This window comes from Acomys minous, assembly GCF_964271855.1.
Source record: "Acomys minous genome assembly, chromosome: 9".
Classification (NCBI taxonomy): domain Eukaryota; kingdom Metazoa; phylum Chordata; class Mammalia; order Rodentia; family Muridae; genus Acomys; species Acomys minous.
Genome location: NC_140490.1, coordinates 18,244,922 through 18,266,540, shown reverse-complemented (window position 1 = coordinate 18,266,540; position 21,619 = coordinate 18,244,922). Strand labels below are relative to the sequence as shown.

The 21,619-nt window shown below is 52.5% G+C and overlaps 1 protein-coding gene across 3 annotated transcripts in view; it reads right to left on the bottom strand.

The window, feature by feature from the left end:
* The window catches only part of DNAH1 (dynein axonemal heavy chain 1), a 66,145-nt gene that overhangs the window by 21,639 nt on the left and 22,887 nt on the right, over positions 1–21,619 (bottom strand). For all 3 annotated transcript variants that reach the window (XM_084796843.1, XM_084796844.1, XM_084796845.1), the window contains exons 22-47: positions 21,140–21,352; positions 19,999–20,163; positions 19,434–19,555; positions 19,185–19,290; positions 18,587–18,766; positions 18,192–18,332; positions 17,525–17,688; positions 17,208–17,321; positions 16,724–16,912; positions 16,362–16,467; positions 15,714–15,827; positions 14,767–14,916; positions 14,335–14,421; positions 14,059–14,245; positions 11,870–11,961; positions 11,547–11,701; positions 7,516–7,693; positions 6,052–6,246; positions 5,843–5,962; positions 5,417–5,575; positions 5,221–5,328; positions 4,000–4,140; positions 3,694–3,854; positions 2,882–3,039; positions 2,134–2,307; positions 1,331–1,369 (exon numbers count right to left, since the gene is read on the bottom strand). In XM_084796843.1, coding sequence (XP_084652969.1) covers positions 1,331–1,369; positions 2,134–2,307; positions 2,882–3,039; positions 3,694–3,854; positions 4,000–4,140; positions 5,221–5,328; positions 5,417–5,575; positions 5,843–5,962; positions 6,052–6,246; positions 7,516–7,693; positions 11,547–11,701; positions 11,870–11,961; positions 14,059–14,245; positions 14,335–14,421; positions 14,767–14,916; positions 15,714–15,827; positions 16,362–16,467; positions 16,724–16,912; positions 17,208–17,321; positions 17,525–17,688; positions 18,192–18,332; positions 18,587–18,766; positions 19,185–19,290; positions 19,434–19,555; positions 19,999–20,163; positions 21,140–21,352 — 3,718 coding nt within the window. The remainder of the gene's footprint in view (positions 1–1,330; positions 1,370–2,133; positions 2,308–2,881; positions 3,040–3,693; positions 3,855–3,999; positions 4,141–5,220; positions 5,329–5,416; positions 5,576–5,842; positions 5,963–6,051; positions 6,247–7,515; positions 7,694–11,546; positions 11,702–11,869; positions 11,962–14,058; positions 14,246–14,334; positions 14,422–14,766; positions 14,917–15,713; positions 15,828–16,361; positions 16,468–16,723; positions 16,913–17,207; positions 17,322–17,524; positions 17,689–18,191; positions 18,333–18,586; positions 18,767–19,184; positions 19,291–19,433; positions 19,556–19,998; positions 20,164–21,139; positions 21,353–21,619) is intronic.

The following is a 21,619-nucleotide window of genomic DNA, read 5'->3' as shown; positions in this document are numbered from 1 at the left end:
AAGGCTGACTGGTATACCCAGGAGAGAGCAGGGCCTGGGAGCAAAGGCTGTTTACAGAGCAGATGGGGCCTGAGATCTGACTACTGCTGTGGCTACGTTCTTGTCACCAGCGACAAGCATGGAGGAGGTAACTCAGTGGAAAATAGGGGGGATGGGGATGTGGCAGTGGGAAAGGAGTTCTTGAGGAATTTTGTTATAAAACTAAGCAGAGGGGCTGGAGAGATGGCTCAGAGGTTAAGAGCACTGTCTGTTCTTCCAGAGGTCCTGAGTTCAATTCCCAGAAACCACATGGTGGCTCACAACCATTTATAATGTGATCTGATGCCCTCTTCTGGTGTGTATATGTAATAAATAAATAAAATATTAAAAACAAGATAAAGCTAAGCAGAGAAGTGAGGCAACCGGGTGGAGAAGGGCTCTGGCTGATGGAAATAATTTTAGGTTTTGGTCAGGTCTGGAGAAATGAAGACATTATAGGTTTTTGTTTAATTTTTAGATGGGTTCTCACTATGTAGCTCTGGCTGTTCTCAAACTCACTATGTAGACAAATAAATCAGTCTGGCCTTAGACTCACAAAGTGAGTACTGGGACTAGAGGTGTGTGCCACCACAGCCCACAACATCTTTATATGTTGATAAAGTGGCCCACTGGAACAGGGAATACCAGTGTCGGGGGATGTGTGACTCTCAGCTTCCATTAGGTCAAAGAGGAGGAGCCTGACCTGTGCTAGAATAGGAAGTTCATTCCTAGTCAAGGTGACAAGAGGCATGTGGGGATTGTCAGTAACAGTGAGAGGCTCTCTCAGAGAGGGAGCGTGACAACCTCTTTCAGCTGAGAGAAAGAAATGGAGGAGGTGGTCACCAATACAGGACAGAACCTGAAGTGGCCAGCTGCCCTGCAGCCATGGATGACAACTTAGATCTGTGTGAGGCTACCACAGAGGGATGCCTGCCTCCTAGTGGCAAATCACCTGCTTTCCTGCCCATGCCTGCTCCCCGGAGAAGGCTGACTTTCTTTTTACTGTGGCTCTTTCAGATTGCAGGGTTTGAAGGATTCATTTCTTCATCCACTCATCTTTCATTTCCTGCCATCAGTGTGACACTAGCCTAGGTGCCAAGGGATGGGATGACTCTAAGAGTGGTACTGAAGCATGAAGAGCGGCCAGGGGTGGTGCTGACATGTGCTCTGGCTCACATGAGCCTGAGGAGGGCACACTGTGGTCCCTGAGCCTCACCTTACCCTAGCTAGCTGGCTAGAGCTAGAGCCCAGAGTTGCCTCCAGACTAAAGTCCCTTTCCCTCAAGGCCCTCCCAGGCCCAGGTTGCACTTACGCACAGGCTCTCGGTAGCTTTTCTCACCGAGGAGTCCATCTGCAGGATGGAGAGACAGATGCAAGGTTCAGAGTTAGGTAGTCACTTGCTGCCTATCTTGGCCAGCTGTGTCCTACCAGGAAGCTCCTCAAAAGCAGCTGCTTCCCACCTTTCATCAGAGAAATGTGCCCCTTACCCCATTTGTACATGAAGGAGAGCCCTGGCCTATAGCTCTGGCAGGGTGGCCCAGGCCAGATGGAAGGCTTAACTTTAGTACTCTCCACCCAGTGTGGTGCCAAGTGGCATTCCATGGTCAGGGTGTGCTGGGCGGGAGGTGGGCTACTGGAGAAACAGCATCCCAGTGGACTTTTTCCAAGCTCCAGGATGGGGCTGAGCTACTTTGCCCCACTTTGGTCTTTCTGACTTCCTGTTCTCCAACACTTGCAGTCATCCCACGGCAGCTTCTGTGCAAACACCAGCACGTGCCTCTCTATGTAAGTGAATGTGTATGTGCAGCGATACATGTGTCACATGTGCAATATGCAGAATTACTGCTTGGCTTTATTTTAGATGCTATGTGCCATGTCTTACTTAACTCTCTAGGCTTGGAGCAATAGGTAATAATATTAGCCTCCAATGGTAAAGAAACTAAAGTTTGGAGAGGTTCATTAATTTGCCAGCTGTGACGGCTGGGTAAAGGAGTAAAGCTGGCGTTGCAGTTAGCGGCTCAGTACCTTCTTTCTGCCAGTGCTGTTTAGCTGTCTTTGGTGTGACACTAGCTTAGCCTTTGTCCATGGGCCCTCCTGCCCCAACCTGACACTCACCCATCCAACTTCCCAGGATTGTAGAGAAGATGCGCTTCTTGCTCACTTCATCCATCTCAATGAAGGACAGATAGTTGAAGTGGCGTGTCAGCCTTGGGGTGATAGCGTTCCTGCCTCCCCCCGGGGGACCCATGGCACAGACGAAGTTGATATCCACCAGGTTCTTGAAGGCTCCTGGAGTGGGAATGAGAAGTCAGAGGGGACCCTCCCCAGAATCACATGATTTTTGTGGGCTCCATGCCCATGATAAGGATATATGTTAAAACGATTATTTCTGGTGTCCGGGAGATGGATCAGAGGATCTGTATCCCCAGGAACCCCACATGAGAGCCAGGGAGGTGTGGCAGTGTGGCTGTTATCCTAGCAACTCAGGAGGTAGAGATAGGGCTCAGCTGGCTAGCTATGTATGCTGAGTCAGCACGTTTTAGGTGCCATGAGACCCTGCCTCAGTTAAGTAAGAGCCATCAAGGGAGATACCCAACATGGACCCACAAACACACGTGCTCACGGTCATGCAAACACGTGTCCACATATGCATGCAAAAAGTGTAATTTACCACAGTACTGATATAAAGAGAATGTGTTAACAGGCACCAAAAATTTTCTTTGACCTAACTGTTCATTCCCTTGTTTTAAGAGAAATTTAAAATATTTTTGTGGACCCCTAAAGTGGGCTTTACACCCACACCTTCTGTACTCTTCACCCAGCACATGCAGCCCACCTCCCACTGTTCCAAGTCAGCACGCACCGATGAGCTTTCGGTCGTACCAGCCACCGTGGTCCATCCATTGGCGCAACAGCTCAATAGGCGGCTGTGCCCCATATGTCTCCAGGGCTGGCATGTTCAGGTCATCAATGAAGAAGATGAAGTTGCGCCCTAGGGGTGGCCCGAACACACCCTTTCGCCTGTGGGAGGGGCTGTGTGAGCCCAGCACCCACGGGCACCAGGTCCTCTGAGAATCCAAGAGGCAGCTGAATGGCACCTGGCTAAATTTTAGCCTACTCTAAATTGCTAAACCTCATGACCGGCCCTCTGTCTTGGGACATTTGGGACCAGCTGACCTGTATCTTGGATCTTTAAAAAGAGTCCTACTATGCCGGGCATGGTGGCACACACCTTTAATCCCAGCACTCAGGAGGCAGAGGCAGGTGGATCGCTGTGAGTTCGAGGCCAGCCTGGTCTACAAAGCGAGTCCAGGACAGCCAAGGCTATACAGAGAAACCCTGTCTCGAAAAACAAACAAGCAAACAAACAAACAAACAAAAAACCAAACCAAACCAAACCAAAGAGTCCTACTTCCCAGAAAGATAGATAGCAGTCATCTCAAAGGCAGAGCTGTGGACTTAATGGCCAGTGAAAGCCCTACAGATAGACTAGAGGGATCCTGAAAGAGGCACGGAAAGATCTGATAGGCAACTGAAGTCCCCCTGAGGGGCTTTCTTGTTCCCTCTGGGTCATTTCAGGCAAAGCTAGGAGCATAATTTTGTGGGGAGGTGACACAGCAGCTGGTTCAGCTGGGCTGGGGACACTGGCTGAGGAAGGAACCAGAGGTGCCCTGCCTTTTGTCCAGCTTGCTGTCAATGAGGTCCTGGGTCTGGTTGGCTGAGGTGCGGGCTGAGAAGGTGAGGAAGTGGCTGATGTATTCCAGCGGCAGGTTCCTGAGAAGCTTGTTGGAGACAGTGAGCGTCTTCCCTGTGCCTGTCGGCCCAATACACAGCACCTGGGAGAGAGGTGATCGGCATCGGGAAGGTGGGCTCACCCAACGCTAACGCACAGAGAGCTACCATCTTGTTGGTGTAGAACACTAGCCATGCCCTAGCCTGAGCCTTGGGTGGGCTGGGGCAGGGCATGATGGTGGCACTCACAGGCTTGTTACTGGTGATCAGCATGCCCAGAAGGTAGGACATCTGTATGGTGTCCATGGTGGGCACAATGATGTTGCAGTAGTTGGTGTCTGGCATCATGGTGAATGGAGCCGAGGAGTCCATCCACTTTACCCAGGCAATCTGGAACCACATGTGGTTCAAGACGGGGCTGAAAGCCCTTCCCATTCCACTCCTGGCTGTGGCCCCACTGCTAACACAGCAGGAGGATGAGGTATTGTCCTGCAGCGCCTTGGCGAGAACATCCAGGCAACAAGAGCTACTTCTGACAGTACTAGGGATCCCAGTGGTCTGCTCTTTGCATGGGATAGGAGGCTCCCACCACAAAGCACCAGGGTTAGTGGTTCTCTGAATACAGCTGAGCAGTGGGTGGGGGGGGGGCGCACGGGGGCTGAGTGCAGCTGCTGTGGTGGTGGCTTCCCTACACACAGCCAGCCCCTAGGTCTTGGCAAGAAGATGCTCTGGGAATAGAATGGTCCAGGAACACAAAGGTGCCCGCTGCTGATTTTCAGGCTAACCCAGAACCCAGGGCGCTGACAGCTGTATGCTGAGAGCCACCCGGGGTCTCCTCACCGTCCCTGCCTCATAATTCCCTCACCCATGGCCCTTGAAAAACTCCTTTGATGAAGGGCTCAATTTGGCCAAACCAACATGTCCCACTGGTGGCAGTTCTGACTCTTAGACCCAAAGCTCTGCTGCAGGACTTAACGTAGCGACTTTCTGTCACTCCTTCTGGGCCTTCGGGGCCCTGACCCAGGAGCTCTGACTGATAGTTACGATGGAACACTAAAGCAAGACAACAGACATGTTCCTGGGCTCTTAGGGAGCTCGGTTCCAAAGAAAGTGGGGGCTGCTGCCTAGAAAAAGAAAGCCGGTCCCTGGACTCAGCATCAACGCAGAAGAAACAGTTGTCTGGGAAGTGGGGCCCACTGAAGCTTCTAAACTCCACACTCTAACTCAGCTCTACCACTGACTGGCTGATTAAGACTGTTTTATGGCTCAGTGCCCATGTGTGTAAAGGGAACCCAACAATAAACATCTGGTAGACAATAAAGCTCCTTGTGGTGATATAAATAGCCAATTGCCTCAGACCTGGGGCAATCGATGCAGCTTTCTCTTAAGTGGCCATTATTCATCGAGGGGGACATCCCACAACCCAGTGGGGCTCTACCCTCCCTCATTCTTGGGCAGGCCCATGGCGACCTGTTTGCCTTCATCATCGTCGTCGTCGTCATCCTCAGTGCTGCTGATCCCAGCATCATCCAGTCTGTAATCGTACACCAGCCCTTCTTTTGGAAACTGCAGTCTCACCTGTCGGAAGCAAGGTAAGCAGGCTGCGTGGCCAGGTGGGCTGCCTGCCGTTGGCGCCGGAGGCCTGGCCTGGTCCACTGCTACTCACCTCTTCTACCACCATCTTCATCCTTAGCCACTGGCTGAAGCTGAGGCGGCTGGCGTAGTCTCCGGTGGCGCCTACACTCCAGATGAGGGAGAAGATGAACCAGGGTTCTATCAGCTCTGGGATACGACTCAGTTTTTCAGAGGGTATCTTCTTGAGGCCCTGGGGACAGGGGGAACGAACAGCGTCAAGCTAAGTCGAGGCAGTAGTGGGGTGCCTAAGTGGGCATAGCATGTAACTTGTTTCCCTGCAACACGTGGGATGGGGTGGGCTTATGATATGTGGGGAGTGAATCCAGTTCCTCCAGGAAGCAGGGGTCGGGGTGGGGTGGAGGTGGGGTGGGTAGGATTCAGAGGTCCCTGGCAGCCCAGGTAAGGAGAACAGGGGCCAGGTGGGAACAGGCCTCCAGCTCCATTGTTTGATCTGTACCTCTCTGGGTAGGAAAGGTCTGAAGAAACAGTCAAGTAGTTTGAGGAGGCTCATGGTCAGGTTGCTGTTGGTTGAGGCAATCACTTCCTTCACTGTGACTCGAACAAAGCTGATAGAACTCTGTTGGGTTACAAGCACTAGGCTCTCATGGCTGGTGGTGTCGGTGCTCTACTGCCCCTTTGGCTGGGTGTACCTGTGACCTCACCTACCTCCAGGAACTTGACAAAGAGACTCTTGAAAGATTCCTCGTAGGGCTTGATGAGGGAAGGGAGGCTTTTTTGCCAGCACTCAACAAATGGCATGAGCCCTAGGATGCTGGGCTCCAGGTATACCATGCCACAGCGGGAGACTGTGGCTGGGGAGGCCACTGCCAGGTCTTGTACCTCAAACATCATGGTCATTGCCTGGTGCCAGGATACAACATGTAAGTGGACCAGCAGACCCCAAGTAAGGGAGAGAGAGAGAGATGGGGCACAGGGGAACTGCCTGCTTATCCTTCCAGAAGGTTCTGCGGTCAGTCATAGGGTGGATCAAGGCTGGAGCTGAGGTTCAGGGGTCCCTGACTCTTCATCTGATAAAGTGGCCTTCCACAAGGCCCTGGAGGAAAGCCAAGGTTGGGGAGTCCCGGACTTTGTGGCCAGTGCAGAGTTCCTAGAGGCCTGGGAAAGCGAATAGGAAGTATGTGCTCTGCTCACAGCCAGGCTCACATTCCCTGGCCTGTGTTCTCAGGAGCTTAGTGCATTATGCACTCAGCCATGTTCTCACACTCAGGCCACAGCCAGCTTTCTCAAGGGCTGAGCTACATACACCAAGGAGGTCCCTGTGGTCAGGCTCCTACTACCAGTCCCCAGCGCCTGAATGCACTGCTTGAACTGGGTTAACACATAGAGCAAGACTAGGTAGACATGACCCAGAGTGGAGTGGACCTTGGAGGCATGAGGCAGAATAAGCTAGGGAACAGCAAGGCAGCTGTCATGGCCCAAGGCTTGGGATACCTTAGGAAGGTAGGTGCATAGGATGTGGCTTGGGGAAGGGAATTCAGGAATGGGGGTTGGGCCCAAGATCCTGCTATCCAGGCTCCTCGGTGAGTTGTGGTGAAGCAGGGGTCGAGTGGGGTGATGCCTGGCCAGCAGGGTCTCCAGATCCAACTAGCTGCAGGGGAGAATGGGTGAGCAGGTGGCAGGCAGGCAGGGAAGGAGGGAGGGAGGCAGGGAGGCAGGAAGACAGGCAGGCAGACAGGCAGGCAGACAGGAGACAGGCAGGCAGGCAAGCAGGCAGGCAGACAAGCAGGCAGGCAGGCAGGCAGGGAGGGAAGGAGGGAGGGAGGCAGCAGACAGGCAGGCAGGAAGGAAGACAGGCAGGCAGGCACACAGGCAGGCAGGCAGGCAGGCAGACAGACAGGCAGGCAGGCAGGCACACAGGCAGGCAGACAGGCAGGCAGGCAGGGAGACAGGCAGACAGGCAAGCAGGCAGGGAGGGAAGGAGGGAGGGAGGCAGGCACACAGGCAGGCAGGGAGACAGGCAGGCAGGCAGGAAGACAGGCAGGCAGGCAGGCAGGCAGGCAGGCAGGCAGGGAGACAGGCAGGCAGGCAGGCAGGCAGGCAGGCAGGCAGGGAGACAGGCAGGCAGGCAGGCAGGCAGGAAGACAGGCAGGCAGGCAGACAGGCAGCCACCTCTGTGAGTTTGATGATCTCCCCAGAGCTGAGGCACAGCTTCTTGTTGTCATCCAGCACTGTGTTCATATTCTCTATCCAGACAGCATCCACGGGGCCGTCAAACATATACCATTTCTTATTGGTGTCAGTAGCAATGGCCCCAGCCCGGATGAGGGAGGAGAAAATCCCATCTGTCCTGTAACCACCAGAGAGGAGGGAGATGTAGATGCCAGGGAGGCAGGGCGATGGGCACAAATGGTTCCCAGGGAAACCTAGGTACCCGGCTAACTCTCATCTTTTTTTATTAGTACATATTAGTTATGTCTAATACTGGATTTCATCATATTGTCCTCATATGTAATACAGTTTTTTATATATTTGCCAAGCAATTACTGAAGTACTGGTCAATTTTGCAAGGAAAAAAAAAGAAGAAAAAAAAAACCTAGCTTCTTACTTAAAAACATTGATTTGTCTTCAAGAGAAACATTCCAAGATTTCTCCTCCCCCAACCCCATTGTGGATATCTGAAACTGTGTATAGTACAGAAATATATATATATATATATATACATATATGTATATATAAAAATCTGTTTTAGTCTATATATAATTCTATATATAAATACATATGAGAAAATTGATTTATAATTCAGATAGATTAACAAACAACAGTTGTAACAGTAATAAAAGTTGTAACTGTAATGAAAGTTTACACTAGGGAGGCATAGTTGTTTAAAAGGGTTATTTAAGTATAAGCAGTGAGCCCATGAGTCAGTCTGATGACTGACATGGCTAAGGGGTGCTGCTGAGGAGGCACTGTACACAACATGGACACACTGGACACAGGGCTGGTTCATGTCCCATGGTGTGGTGGAATGGCTCAGTACAAGACTTCTTCCCACTACTCAGAGTGGTGTACAACTTAACATGCATGGATTCAGCACATCTAGAACTTTCCATTTAATATTTTCAGATTCCATTTGACCTCAGGCAAATGAATCTACAGAAAGTAAAATGTCTTTTACTTTACTACAGAAAGTAGGGACAGCCAGAGTCCTACTATGTTTTGAATAAAACTCTGAGGTCATATAGATATAAATGCATTTCTAAGCAGGGCATGGTGGCATATGCCTTTAATCCCAGTACTCTGGAGGCAGAGGCAGGCAAATTGCTGTGAGTTCAAGGCCAGCTTGATCTACAAAGGGACTCCAGGACAGCCAAGGCTACAGAGAAACCCTGTCTCAAAAAACCAAATAATAAAAAAAAATTTAAATGCATTTTTAAATCTATGATCTGTCTATTGATTTCCTTAATGGCATCTTTAAATATTTCTGAGTTTATTACTTACATATAATGTGTTTCGATCATTGGTTCTCTTTTTTTTTTTTTTTTTTTTTTTTTTTTGTCCAAGACAGGGTTTCTCCATGTATCCCTGGCAGTCCTACACTCACTTTTTTTCTTTTTTTTAAATTTTATTTTATTAATTTATTCATATTACATCTAAATTGTTAGCCTATTCCTTGTATCCTCCTATTCTTCCCTCCCTCCCGCTTCCCCTCTACTCCCCTCCCCTACGTCTGTGGCTAAGGGGGACCTCCTCCCCCTATATATGCTCTTAGGGTATTGAGTCTCTTCTTGGTGACTTGTTATCCTTCCTCTGAGTGCCACCAGGCCCCCCCCCCATCCAAGGGACATGGTCAGAAATGGGGCACCAGCATTCGTATGAAAGTCAGATCTCACTTTCCACTCAACGGTGGAGAATGTCCTGTCCATCAGCTAGATCTGGGTAGGGGTTCAAAGTTTGCTGCCTATATTTTCCTTGGCTGATGCCATAGTTGGAGGAGGACCCAAGGACCCAGATCTGCCTGTCATAAAGTTCTTCTTGTAGGTTTCCAGGACCCTCTGGATCCTTCTATTTCCCCATTCTCCCATGCTTCTCTCACCTAAAGTCTCAATAGGATGTCCTCTCCTCTCTGACCCACTTTCCTGGTAAGTAAAGTTTTTCATGGTACGTACTCCTTGGACTAGTGTCTCGATATAAGTGAGTATATACCATTTGTCTCTTTTTGCTTCTGGGTGAACTTGCTCATTATGATAATTTCTAGTTCAATCCATTTGTCCACAAATTTCGGGAATTCCTTGTTTTTAATAGCTGAGTAATATTCCATAGTGTAAATGTACCATAGTTTCTTTATCCATTCTTCTACTGAGGGACACTTAGGCTGTTTCAGGATGTGGAGAGAGAGAGAGGAACACTCCTTCATTGCTGGTGGGAATGCAAACTAGTACAACCACTTTGGAAATCTATCTGGCGCTTTCTCAGAAAAATGGGAATAGGGCTTCTTCAAGACCCAGCTATTCCACTCCTTGGAATATACCCAGAAAATGCTCCACCACACAACAGGGACATATGCTCAACCATGTTCATAGCTGCCTTATTCATAATAACCTAGACTCACTTTGTAAGCCAGGCTGGCCTCAAACTCACAGTGATCTACCTGCCTCTGCCTCCCGAGTGCTGGGATCAAAGGCATGCGCCAGCCTGGCTGGCCGCTTCTCATCTTTTTAACTCTCATATCTTCACTCATTAAGCATTATAGTAGGAAAAAACAGGAGTTTTTGGTGTAATATGAAATACCCCCTCCCTGCTGAGCTCCCATGGAAGTCACATTAAATGGAAGGAAATGATGGGGCCCCGGGGGGAACAGCAGTGGGGAGGGGCAACAGCAGAGGTGGAGGCACATTCAGTTCTGGAAGGTGGAAGAACTGGAGAAGGGGCAAGTTCTGCTTCCGAACCTAAGAACGGCTCAGTCTTCACAAGTTCTATATCTCAAGGAAAGGGTCTGTGCCTCACTCCTGAGTCTCTAGGGCCCACGTGCACACTTCCCCATAAGTTGGTATTAGCCACCAGCCTGCTAAGTCAGTTTAGACAAGCCCTCACTCCACATATCCACCCACCTCAGCCTGTTCAGGTCCCCTAGTCCCCTCCTCCTGCAGCTGAGGTCTGACCACTTGGCCCATCTTTTTGTCTTTTGTTTTCAACATAGGGTTTCTCTATGTAGCCTTGGCTCTCCTAGACTTCATTTGTAGACCAGGCTGGCCTTGAACTCATGGAGATCTGCCTGCCTCTGCCTCCCTGAGTGCTGATGATTATAGGTATGTGTTACCGCACTTGTATCACTTGACCCATTTTAAGCAAGAATCCTGTGAAGTCAGTTTAGCCAGAAACCCCCTTGCCCCTGATGTACCCTCTTAGGAATTTTCTACCCACTGGTGTCCACCCTGCCCCATTGGCCCATGCTGGATTTGGAGTTGAGCCCATTCTGTCCCCGACCTTGAGACATGCCCCCCAGTGGTCCCTATACTTGTGGCCATAGTCCTGAATAAAGTCTTCTTTAGCATGCTTTGTGATATAGTTAAATGTTTTGGTTTTTTCTTTCTTTCTTCTTCTTCTTCTTCAATGGGACATTTTCCCAGACTGATCTGTGGACCCCACTGCCATTCACATGAATCTGTGTGGACATGGGAAAGACAGAAATGGGGACAGCAGAGCAGGTCCACATTGGAAAAGGAAGGTGACTCTGCTCTTATTAGTGCCCACCCCTTCCTGGGCTCACAGAGCACGGTAGCTCAGCAGATACTTCCAGCCGCCAGGAGACCAGAGAAAGAGAATAGAAAAGGTGCTCAGGAGTTTTTCCCCAGAGCCTTGGGTTTTAACATTCAAGGAGATTTCCACTCTTTCTCCCAGATCCACGCAACTCCCTAAAATATATGCCCTAGCCTGGGAGCAAGCCTGGAAGTGGCCTCTCCAGCCTCTCCTCCGTGCCAGCCACTGTTCCCAGAATACGTTGTGTGTTAAGTTCCTTTCCTGTCACAGCAGCACTGCCATGACTGCTGTCACTGTGCCAGTGCTGTAACTGAGGAAAGCCACTAAGGGATGAAGTGGAATGATGTGTGTGATCTCAGGCTTTCTGCTGAGAGCTAAAGTCCCCAACTGCCCCTGCAGGCAGCCTGGGAGCGCATCCCTGGAGCAGCTTGGGGGCCACTCACCACTCATGGGTGAGCAGGTCAAACTCCCCATATAGCTGGCCCATTGTGATAGACTTGGGGTTGAGCACGTAGTAGTTGACAGCTTCGTACACGCCACCGCTAATGGATGGCTTCCCTTTCAGCGACGTCATGGCAGCTGCCAGGACTCTGTAACACTGGGGAGTCACAGAAAGTGGCTGGCATCTCAGAGGGTAGGGATGCAGTGGGCTGGGGACTATAGGAAGAAGGGAGAACATTCCAGAGGCCAGCGGGAGACAGGTGGAAGCCTGTTGGGAGATACACGCCCTGCCCCCCATCGAGGGGGCTAGCCTGGCTCTGCTTACGTTACTCTTGCCAGAGCCTGTAGGTCCTACAAGCATGAGGCCATGCCGTACCACTGTGGTCTCATACAGCTGGATGCACTTGGTCAGGAAGCCTAGGGGACAAGGCAGGGGAAGATGGATTAGAGATGGCAGTGAATCATGGCTCTGAGGCTTGTAGTGGATATAAACATGCTTTTGTTTTGATCCCAAGTGTGGGATGGGGACCAGACTTGAGAGAGATCAGGTGATACTTACCCACTAGAAGACAAACCACCTCTTGCGGGGGGCTTGTTTTCTGCCAGCTAAAACACATCTTAGTGCAGACTTTGAGAGGATATATATATCCTCTGCCCAAAACAGGAGGCAGGTGGGGGGGGGTCGAGGAAGGCTTTTTTTGGGGGGGGGGTCTTGGTATTGTTTGACTGTTCCTCGCTCCACTCTGAGATGCTCCTAGAGAGACTGCTCCAGAGAACACTTAGGGCCTCTGGGTTCCGGCTGCTGTTCCAGGTTTTAGCAGCAACTTTGGTTGAATTGCTGGTCTGCTGAAATCCTGCTGACTACTCCCAGGAAGTGAGGCCAAAAAGGTCTACTTCTCCTGTTCCCATTAACCTCTTTTCTCTCCTATCTAGGGTAGGTGGGTTGGAAGGGAGGTAAAAGCATTAAAGAACCTCAAATAAAGTAGGTTTGGAAAAGGTCGAAGCCTACAGAGGCTAGCATGTGTGTGGCCTTAGGTGAGTCACTTGACCCCCTGAGCCTAAGTATCTTCATGTGCAAAGTGGAGAAGGCAGTAACACCTATGCCATGGGCAGGGGCAGGTGAAGGCCCACGCACGAGCCTACAGGGCACAGAGTAGGACCTCACTAAATGTTTCTTCCATTGTCTAATAGCATCTAGTGGGGTGGTCAGACATTACAGGCCTCAGAATCAACTCCTTTTCCCAAACAGCTGCCTAGCCTCCTTGAGAAGACCATCCTGAGAAAGTGCTGTCCAAGATGGAGTGAAACTCAAGTGTCAGAATCCTAGTCAGTCAGGAGCTTTAGGAAAAGAGCACATTGCTTTGGCACAAGGGGGTAGGGGGGTTGTGGCTCTGGCAGGCCCAGGGGTCTCTGCCAAAAGGACTGGGTGCAGTTAACTAGGATGACAGAGTTGACCTGTGGCTGTCGCGGAAGGGGAGAGCCCAGGGCTGGATCTAACAGGCTTGCTGCATCTAAGTGCAGGAGGTGGCCAGGGAAGGGAGCGTTAAGCTACATATGAAACACAAAGCATGGGCCTTGCAGGGCTGAGGTGAGCAAATCAACTGATCAGGCCCTAGTGGAGGACCCGTGTGGACAGGCATGCCTTCCTTAGAGAGCTCCCACCCCTGAGGACCTTTTGGAAGGAATTGGAGAAAGTGTGCCAGGAAACTGTGGGGATCAAGAGCTGTAGCTGCAGGCATATGTAGTGACCAGGCCGGGTTGCTCCCCTGCACTGAGCAGCCAAGTTAGGGAGAGGACAGCCTCAGCTGGTGTGCTGTCTGGGTTATGTCAACTTGATACAAGCTAGGGTCATTTGGCAAGAGGGAACCTCCATTGAGAAAATGTTTTCATCATATTGGCCCATGGGCAAGCCTGTGGTACATTTTCTTGATTGACGGTTGATGTGGGAGGGTCCAGCTCACCGTGGGCAGTGTCACCCTTGTGTTGGTGGTCCTGGGGTCTATAAGAAAGCAGGCTGAGCAAGCCAGGGGAGCAAGCCAGTAAGCAGCATCCCTCCATGGGCTCTGCCTCAGCTCCTGCATTCAGGTTCCTGCCCTAACTTCCTTCAGTGATGTACAGGGACCTGTGAGTTTTAAGATGAAATAAACCCTTTACTCCCCCAAGGTGTTTTGGTCAAGTTGTTTTGTCACATCAGCAGAAACCCTAACCAAGACACTCAACAAAGACTCATTGCTAAATGAAGCACGGCTAGATGGACGACCTTGGATTGGGACGGTCCGTTCCATGGGCAGAGGACCCAAGCTGTGTGAGGTCTCAGTAAAGAGACAAGCTGCCCCTCACCTGGAGAAGCACTATTAAAGACAAGCCCAGGGTCACCTTGGTCAGTGGTGAGGGACCCTGAGACAGCATGTCCCTATCCCTGTCTCCAACCCTGGATTCCAAGGTGGCTGGAGCCAACACTTCCCTCAGATTGGAACAGGGAGGGTCTGCAGGAACCCTGGGGCCACAGCTCACCTTCTACATCCTTGAGCTTGCTCTTCTCACAGGCCTTGCGGATGGCCTGGTCCAGGATGCCATAGTCAGTATCCTCTTCCTTGATGGTAGGGAACAGGTCGGACACAATCCCTGAGAAGAGCTTGAGGTCCTCCTGCAGGAACTTGGGCACATTCACATCCCGGATGGCCCGAAGGCAGATCAGCTCCTGTAGTAGGGGGCCGCCAGGGCTTCAGGACGGTGGGCTGGGTACCTCCCCGACCCCCCCCCCAGTGCCAGGACCCTCCTGAAGCTCACCTCATTCATGGTGGGGTTTTCTCTCTTAAGGTTCCCGGCTGCTGAGATGACAGTCTTCACGGCTCTCATCCCAAAGTCATAGTGATCCTGTCGACACCACGCAGGAGAAGCACGTGTGTGGGTGCTGTCCTTCTTGGTATCCTGACATGTGAACACCACCCTCCCACATGGAGCCTGGCTGTGTCGCACCACCCATCTTGTAGCTGAGGTGTCATTTCTCCCACAGGCCTTCTGTGGCTACTCACCTGCACCCTGAAGCCTGGGCTAGGTGCCTCCTTTGGGGTTCTTTGGAACCTTCTACATCATCATCCCAACAAACCCCAGGCTTATAGGAGTACCTGTTCTGAAGCACCCCTGCAGAGGGTGACTGTGGAACAGCTCTGGAGGTGGCCGTGCTCCAGTCTGAGACTGTGGGACTAAGCAGGGTGTTACCTGTGAGCTGAGCTGTTCAGAAGACAGCTTGAAGGTGGTGGTGATCTTCTTAGCCAGCACATTGGCCTCATTGAAGCCAAAGGAGTACAGGGAGATCTCAGCAATCATGGCGTAGTCAGGGACCATCATGGCCACGGGCCGGAAGAGGGCCTGGAGACGTACAACACACTTGGGAAAGGCAGGCAGAGCACACCCACCCAGGGACTTAACATGTTCTCTGATTCCTAGCTAATGCTTGGATTCTGCTCTGTACCACACCTGTCACAGTGAGACAGCCAGTCCTCAGTGGCCGTGCAGCTCTTACCATAGAAACACCTTCCCCATGTAACTCCCAGGGCAGGGCCACTCTTGGTTCCCATCTTTCCATTTTTCTCACAGATCCACCTTAGCACCTTCTACTGAATGTCCTGCACCCCACCCCATAGGAACCCCAGACTTCTCCCATGCCCCGAAGAAGACAGGTCTAGGGCCTCCCCTCTGTATCTGGGTGTGGTCCAATGGGTTTCCTGGGGCCTCCCCTCTGTATCTGGGTGTGGTCCAATGGGTTTCCTGGGGCCTCCCCTCTGTATCTGGGTGTGGTCCAATGGGTTTCCTGGGGCCTCCCCTCTGTAGCTGGGTATGGTCCAATGGGTTTCCTGGGGCCTCCCCTCTGTATCTGGGTGTGGTCCAATGGGTTTCCTGGGGCCTCCCCTCTGTAGCTGGGTGTGGTCCAATGGGTTTCCTGCAGTCTCCTCTCTGTAGCTGGGTATGGCCCAATGGGTTTCCTGGGGACCTCCCCTCTGTAGCTGGGTGTGGTCCAATGTGTTTCCTGGACAGGAGCGCCACCACAGGGAATCCCAGCTCTTCATGCCAGGCAGCTAGCTATGTGTTCTCAAATCAGAGCTTTAGCATCTTAGGGTCCAGGCTAAAGCTCTGTCACCTTCTGGCCACCTTGGGCTCAAACTTGCCTTCAGGTTGTCAGGCAGCTCTGTGCGGCCAGCATATCCTGGGTTCATGGTGATAAACACGGCGCAGGATGGTACAAGGGGGATTTCAACACCCTCAAATATGAAGCGTTCCACCTGTATGTGGGGTACAGGGGTTGGCCCACGTTACAGAGAAGATGCCCAGACCTTTACCTCCTCTGACTGGGCTCTGTCATGTCACTGACCTGACATGAGAAGTCAGCCAGACTGGATCGCTGGTCATGGAATAGCTCTCCCAGACCGTGGGTCCCACTGATCAATCCCTCATGGACTCCCATGTTCTGGCTCCAGTTCCTCAGAGGTTTCCACACACTTGCTACTTTCTCACACCCACTAGTCACAGTTCTGAATGATCCCTTAAGACTTAATCAGACTCAGGCCAGAACAGAACCGAGGGCATTACTTCAAGTGGGAGATGCCAGCCTCTCAGCTCTTGTCCTTGGCTACTCTGAACAAGGTTGGTGAAAGGACCAACTCCCTAGCCTTTCCGTGGTGTAGGAAGGGACTCCCTTCACCCAACCAGGGGCTGAGGTAAAGATGTGGGTTTGGGGACCGACTGTAAACTCCTCTAAACATCGCATTGAGGGCTGTGAGGAGCTGTATCATCCCTCTAGGGTGCCCAAGGCTCACCCGCTGCTGCTGTGCCTTCTGGATGGTGGTGATCTGCTGTGCCACCACAGATAGCACCTCGATGTCAATCCGATTAAACTCATCAAAGCAGGCCCAGGCCCCGGCACTAAGCAAAGCAAGACATTTGGATGGGGCAATTCCCACCCTTGCTACCTCCTTCCAACAGCCCTCGGGCCTTCCTTGGGAGGCAGCTCTCAGTGGTGGTCACCAGCTCAACTATAATCCCATGCCTGCCTCCAACCCTAGCCCACTGGGCTGAGCTTTTGACTCCTGTCACTTCATCCTGTCCCTTGTGAGACTCCTCTTGACCAGTGCTCTCCCCTACTTCTCCCTGTCCTGGGCCACCTCACACCCAGCCTCACCTGGCCAGACCCTTGAAGAATTTGCCCATGGCCATGAAGTCAAGCTGGTCAGAGCAGTTGAACACAACTGTCTGTATGGCCAAGGCCTTCCCCAGGTCCTTTGTGGTCTCTGTTTTCCCTGTGCCAGCTGGGCCAGCTGGTGCACCTCCAAACTTGAGATGTAAGGCTCCAGTCAGGGTCAGATAGCATCTGTGGGAAGAAAGGAGGTGCACATGGGCCATACTCATCCTTCCCGGGCTGTTCCACAGACCTGGGGTGCCTCCCCCTTCAGGAGGGGTCAGCAGCTCTTGCTCCTCTGACGGACAGGTATGCCAACACCCAACTGCCAAGGTCAGGACTGGAGCCCGGGGCTGGCAACCTGTGTAGACTTTCTCCTGCCCTATTTCTGAGCCTTGCCGAGCTTTGTTTGGAGATCCACTGGGCTGGCTGACTTTTGGGCTACCCGTTTCCCTTACTCAAAACCCAGCCTGGGAGGGGCCTTCACCTGTCAGTGAGGGGTGTGATCACCAGCCTCCCACTGTTGCCTAGGTACTCGTAGCCGTAGATGAACTCAGCGTTCACAGCACGGATGTACAGGTTGTTATTTGTCCAGTAGTACCTAGCAATGCAGGGACACGAGCCACGGGGCCATGGGTAGGTATATAGTTAAAAAGAGGGGGTTCTTTTAAAGCACGAGGACACAAAAATACCCCCATCCATCTTGTCTCGCTTTGAGGGTGGGGACAGGCCTTGTGTGAATCAACAGTATCCTCAAGCCCAGCCTCATCCACTCTGGCCCCGGGGTAGCCTCCATGTCCTCACCTGAGCTGTGAGATCCACTCAAAGTCATGTACACTGACCACATTCTCGTTGATCAGCTTGCTCACCACGTCCTTGGCATGGACCTCAATGACAATGAGTGCTGAAAGCACTGCCCGCTGCATGCGGGACAGCTTTCCCCGTACCAGGGCCACCAGGTCACTGAGCTGAAAGAGTGGGGGAAAGCCCTCAGGAGTTCTGGGGTCGACAGCCCATCATCCCTTGCACAGAGGGTGGCCTTCTGCCACAGATAGCATCTATATTCCGGGGGCGTCTGCTGGTCTGAGATGGGAGGAGAGTTCGGCCTGGGACAAGGGAAGCAGGAAGAACACACAAAGCACACACGTGGCACCTGCCTCTGCGGGTTATAGACTATCTGTGTGTTCGGGGCTGGAAATGAAGTCTGGAGTGTGGCGAGAAGCATAGATCATAGGCAGCCCAAGGGACAGTACAGGAAGAACCTGGTGGCCACCTCACTGACCGTTAGGAGGGGCACCTGCCTAGTCTCAGAGCCCTGCTTAGGTCCCCTCTTGCTGGTTCTACAGAGTCTTATCTGCTCCTTGGACCTGACCTTTGGCCTCTTCTAGGCTTGATGCAGGCAAATGTCCCTAGAAGGACTGGGTGTGGGGTATTAAAGAGTGTGGGGTGCACCAATCCTCTTCAATCCTACCTGTTTGGAGAGCTGGGGGAACAGCTTGTTACTGATGTTGCCAGCCTCAAGTGCCTGGGCTACCTCCATTGTCCAGTATGTTTGGCAGCCAGCAATGGTCACCTGGCCTGGCCAGTTCAGGACCCACTCAGTTCTGGGCATCTGGAAAGACAACATGAGTGGCCTGACCCAAGTGGTACCAGTCCTGACCCTGTCCTCTTTGTCACTTGAATGTTGTCTGTGCTTTGGCCTTTCGAGCTCTGGGTTCAAATGTTCCCTCAACAAGACAACAGCCATGAAGCATGGAGCCTTAAGCACGGAAGGCTGGTAGAATGGCCAGAGGTGAAGGCGGGCGGGAGCAGAGAGCCCTGGGAAGGAAGCACACCCTGGAGGCTGTGCGGGAAGGCTGCACTCACTTTAGGGTAAGCCAGGATGGCCATCTCGATGATGTCACGCACACTGGCCTTCATGCTGCGCTCCACCTCCATCAGCCAGTCCTCCACATTGCTGGAGGGGTAGACGGAGAAGGACAGCTTCACCTCTTCACCCTCGGCTGAGTACATGTGTGTGATCTCCAGGTCCTCCTGGAACAGCAGCTACGGGCCAGGAGGGAGGGAGGGGAAGAGTGCGTTACTCTGGTGTGCCAGAGGGCCTGCCCTCAGACCCGGGATGACCTGGACAAACCCTGGCCCCTTAGAGGAGCTAACTCTGTGCAGGGCCGCCCCCAGTGTTTGCCTGCACTGGCCCTTCCCTGACGGGCAACTTGGCAGGATGTGTTTAAAGCCTTGGAGAAAGAGGCTAAACTTGGCCTCTGTTTCCACAGATCTCAGAATTCTGGGAGGACAGGAGCTGCTGGCTGAGTTGCGACCCCAGGGCTCCCAGGCACAAGGGGAGGGGTGGGTTCTTTAGGCAGCCTTCTTGCCACCAGCCCCAGGCATGTCTCCTCTCTAAGAGAGGCTGGCATGAGAGGAGAGAGGTCTCCTCTGGAGAGTAGCCTCAGGCCCAGCTACACACCCGGGCAATATTCTCGAAGCACTTGCGCAGGTGAGGCTGCACGGCTGTGGGGTCCTTCGTCTGTGACAGGATCTCCAGCAGTTCATCATCTGACAGGAAGTAGAATCTTCCAGGGGAACATGGGTGAGGAAAAAGGTCAGGTGCACTCCTTGGGCCCTAGCAGCCCCAACACCACTGACATGGTGCTTACACACTGGCTTGACAGAACACCCGAGGGCCCACACTGCGGACTCAGGCTGCGGTGCCTACCTGGGGAAGGCACTCCGCTTGGTCTCCAGGTACTCGCTGAGGCCCTTCTGGACCAGGTCCAGCAACTTGTTGCAGTCCCTCAGGCTGTCCAGCAGCCTCTGGTCAGCACACACATTGATCACCTGCAGGAACCAGATGCAGCCAGGGAGAGAAAGCGGAAATGAGCATATCCAAATGGGAGGTGGCCAGATGGGTTTACTAGACAGTGCCTATGGCAGCCAGACACTGTCAGGGGGCCAGTAAGGGTCAGGAAGCAGATGCCTGGCCTAGGGATTGCTCCCATCAGCTCTGAGAAACCATTCTGCAGTCAAAAAAGAAGGGCAATGTGGCTAAGGAGTTGTCCTGCTGCAGGACTAGACAGGATCTCTAAAATGCTGTAACCGTTATGTTTCTAAGGGGGCACCTCTGGTATCAGGACTCCACTCTCAAGGGCATGAGCCACAGCCAAAGCCTTCAGACTGGTCTTTAATCCTTGTTTATGGAGGGAAAAGACCAAGAAGTCCCTGGCAATGTGATCAGAGCCCCCTGGGGGAGCCCTAGTTGCCACCTGGTGTCTCTCCCTCACCTCCCGGTTTTCATAGGCGTTCTTCATGATCTTCCTCCAGATGCGCTCCATGGTTTGGTAGCGCTTGCTCTCCACCGGCAGCTGCCGGGTGATGTCCTCGGAGCTGAAGATGGGCTCCAGGTAGAGCCAGGACCGCTGGCAGTTCAGCCATTCCTCCAGCACCTCCTGGGAAGGTGGGGCAGGGCATGTATGGCATGGGGGTTCAGGTTGGCTTCAGTGTCTGTGATGGAGGCATCTCACCCCACTGGAGTGCTGTGCAGAGCACCTTACATCCCAGCCAGTGTCCACCGGGGAACATCACACAGAGCCATTTTCCTTTCTGCCTCCCAATTTCCCACTTGGGATTGACCTCGTTTTCTCCCATCAGTGCAAACTGACTCGCTCATCTCCGCTCAGGAGATGGGCAGCATGGTGGTTCTGTACCAGGTCCATGCCAGGCTTAAGTGGACATCAGGAAGATCAGGGGAAGTGGGCATGGGCTCTGTTCTTGAGGGATACACTAGTGGTGCCGGATTCTGCTTCTGGACCACTGAGAGCCTGATGTGTGAAGTCCCTTTAAGAGGTGCTGAGCAAGGGCCTCACTGGGATTATCCTGCAGGCAGGTGTGGGTGAGTTGGTGAGCTGCCTGTGCTAAGCTTTGGGGGAGATGGAAGGCAGGGCTGGAATTATAGGTGGGAGGGCGGTGTGAGCACAGCAGAGAAGCCCGGGGTCAGTGCTGTACAGATAATCCCTCCTTCGCCTGACCTCTGACCTCCACTGGCATATGTACAACACTCAAGAAGGACTGAAGGAAGAGGCTGTGGGACATACACTCTAGAGATCTTCGGGCAGCCCCTGCCTCTGCTCTTAAAAGCCCGAGACAGCTGGAGTCCCAAGCACCCTGGCCCCTGTCCTCAAAATATCACCAAATGAGATGGGAACAGGAGGCTCAGGGCACGGTGGGAAAGGATACTGAGGGGCCTTGGGGCCTCATCCAGCCCACAAACTTCTCTTAGCAGCTAGGCCTTGTCCTTGGATGGCCATGTCCATCCTGGAACCCTCTTCCAGATGGAGACCTACCAGAGAGCCAGGAGCTGGGGGACCAGCGCCACTTGGTGGATGGTGCTCCTTCGGAGGGGAGGACAAAGGGAGGAAGGCCCACCTGGGTCAGCTTCAGTTTGGTCTCCCAGGAGTTGATGCGCTGCTCAAAGGGTTTCTTGTACGGAGAGAAGGACATGCTCTGGGTCATGACGATGTGGTCATCGAGCAGCTGCGAGGCTTCGTCTGGGCTCTTGAGGATATACGTGTCTGTCTCCTTGTAGGGCAATACGTTGAACAGGATGGATGACCATTCCCTTTCCATCTTGTCTAGTGCCTGGGGGGGTGGGGGAAGGGGGACAGTCAGAGCCGTGTGCTTGGAAAGGACTGGCTGTCATGTTGTCCGACCAGCACTGGGCAGGGGGACTCAGCCAGGCCGTGGCCTTCGTGATGACAACTCTATTCGCTCCTTGCTAGTCTTGAGAGGGAACCTGAGTGTTATAGCAATGCTGAGTACTGTGCCAAGCACTCTACCTACGTTAGTGACTTTTAACGAGATGGACTCTGTCCCTGGGGATGGAGCCATTACTGTTACCCTTCCAAA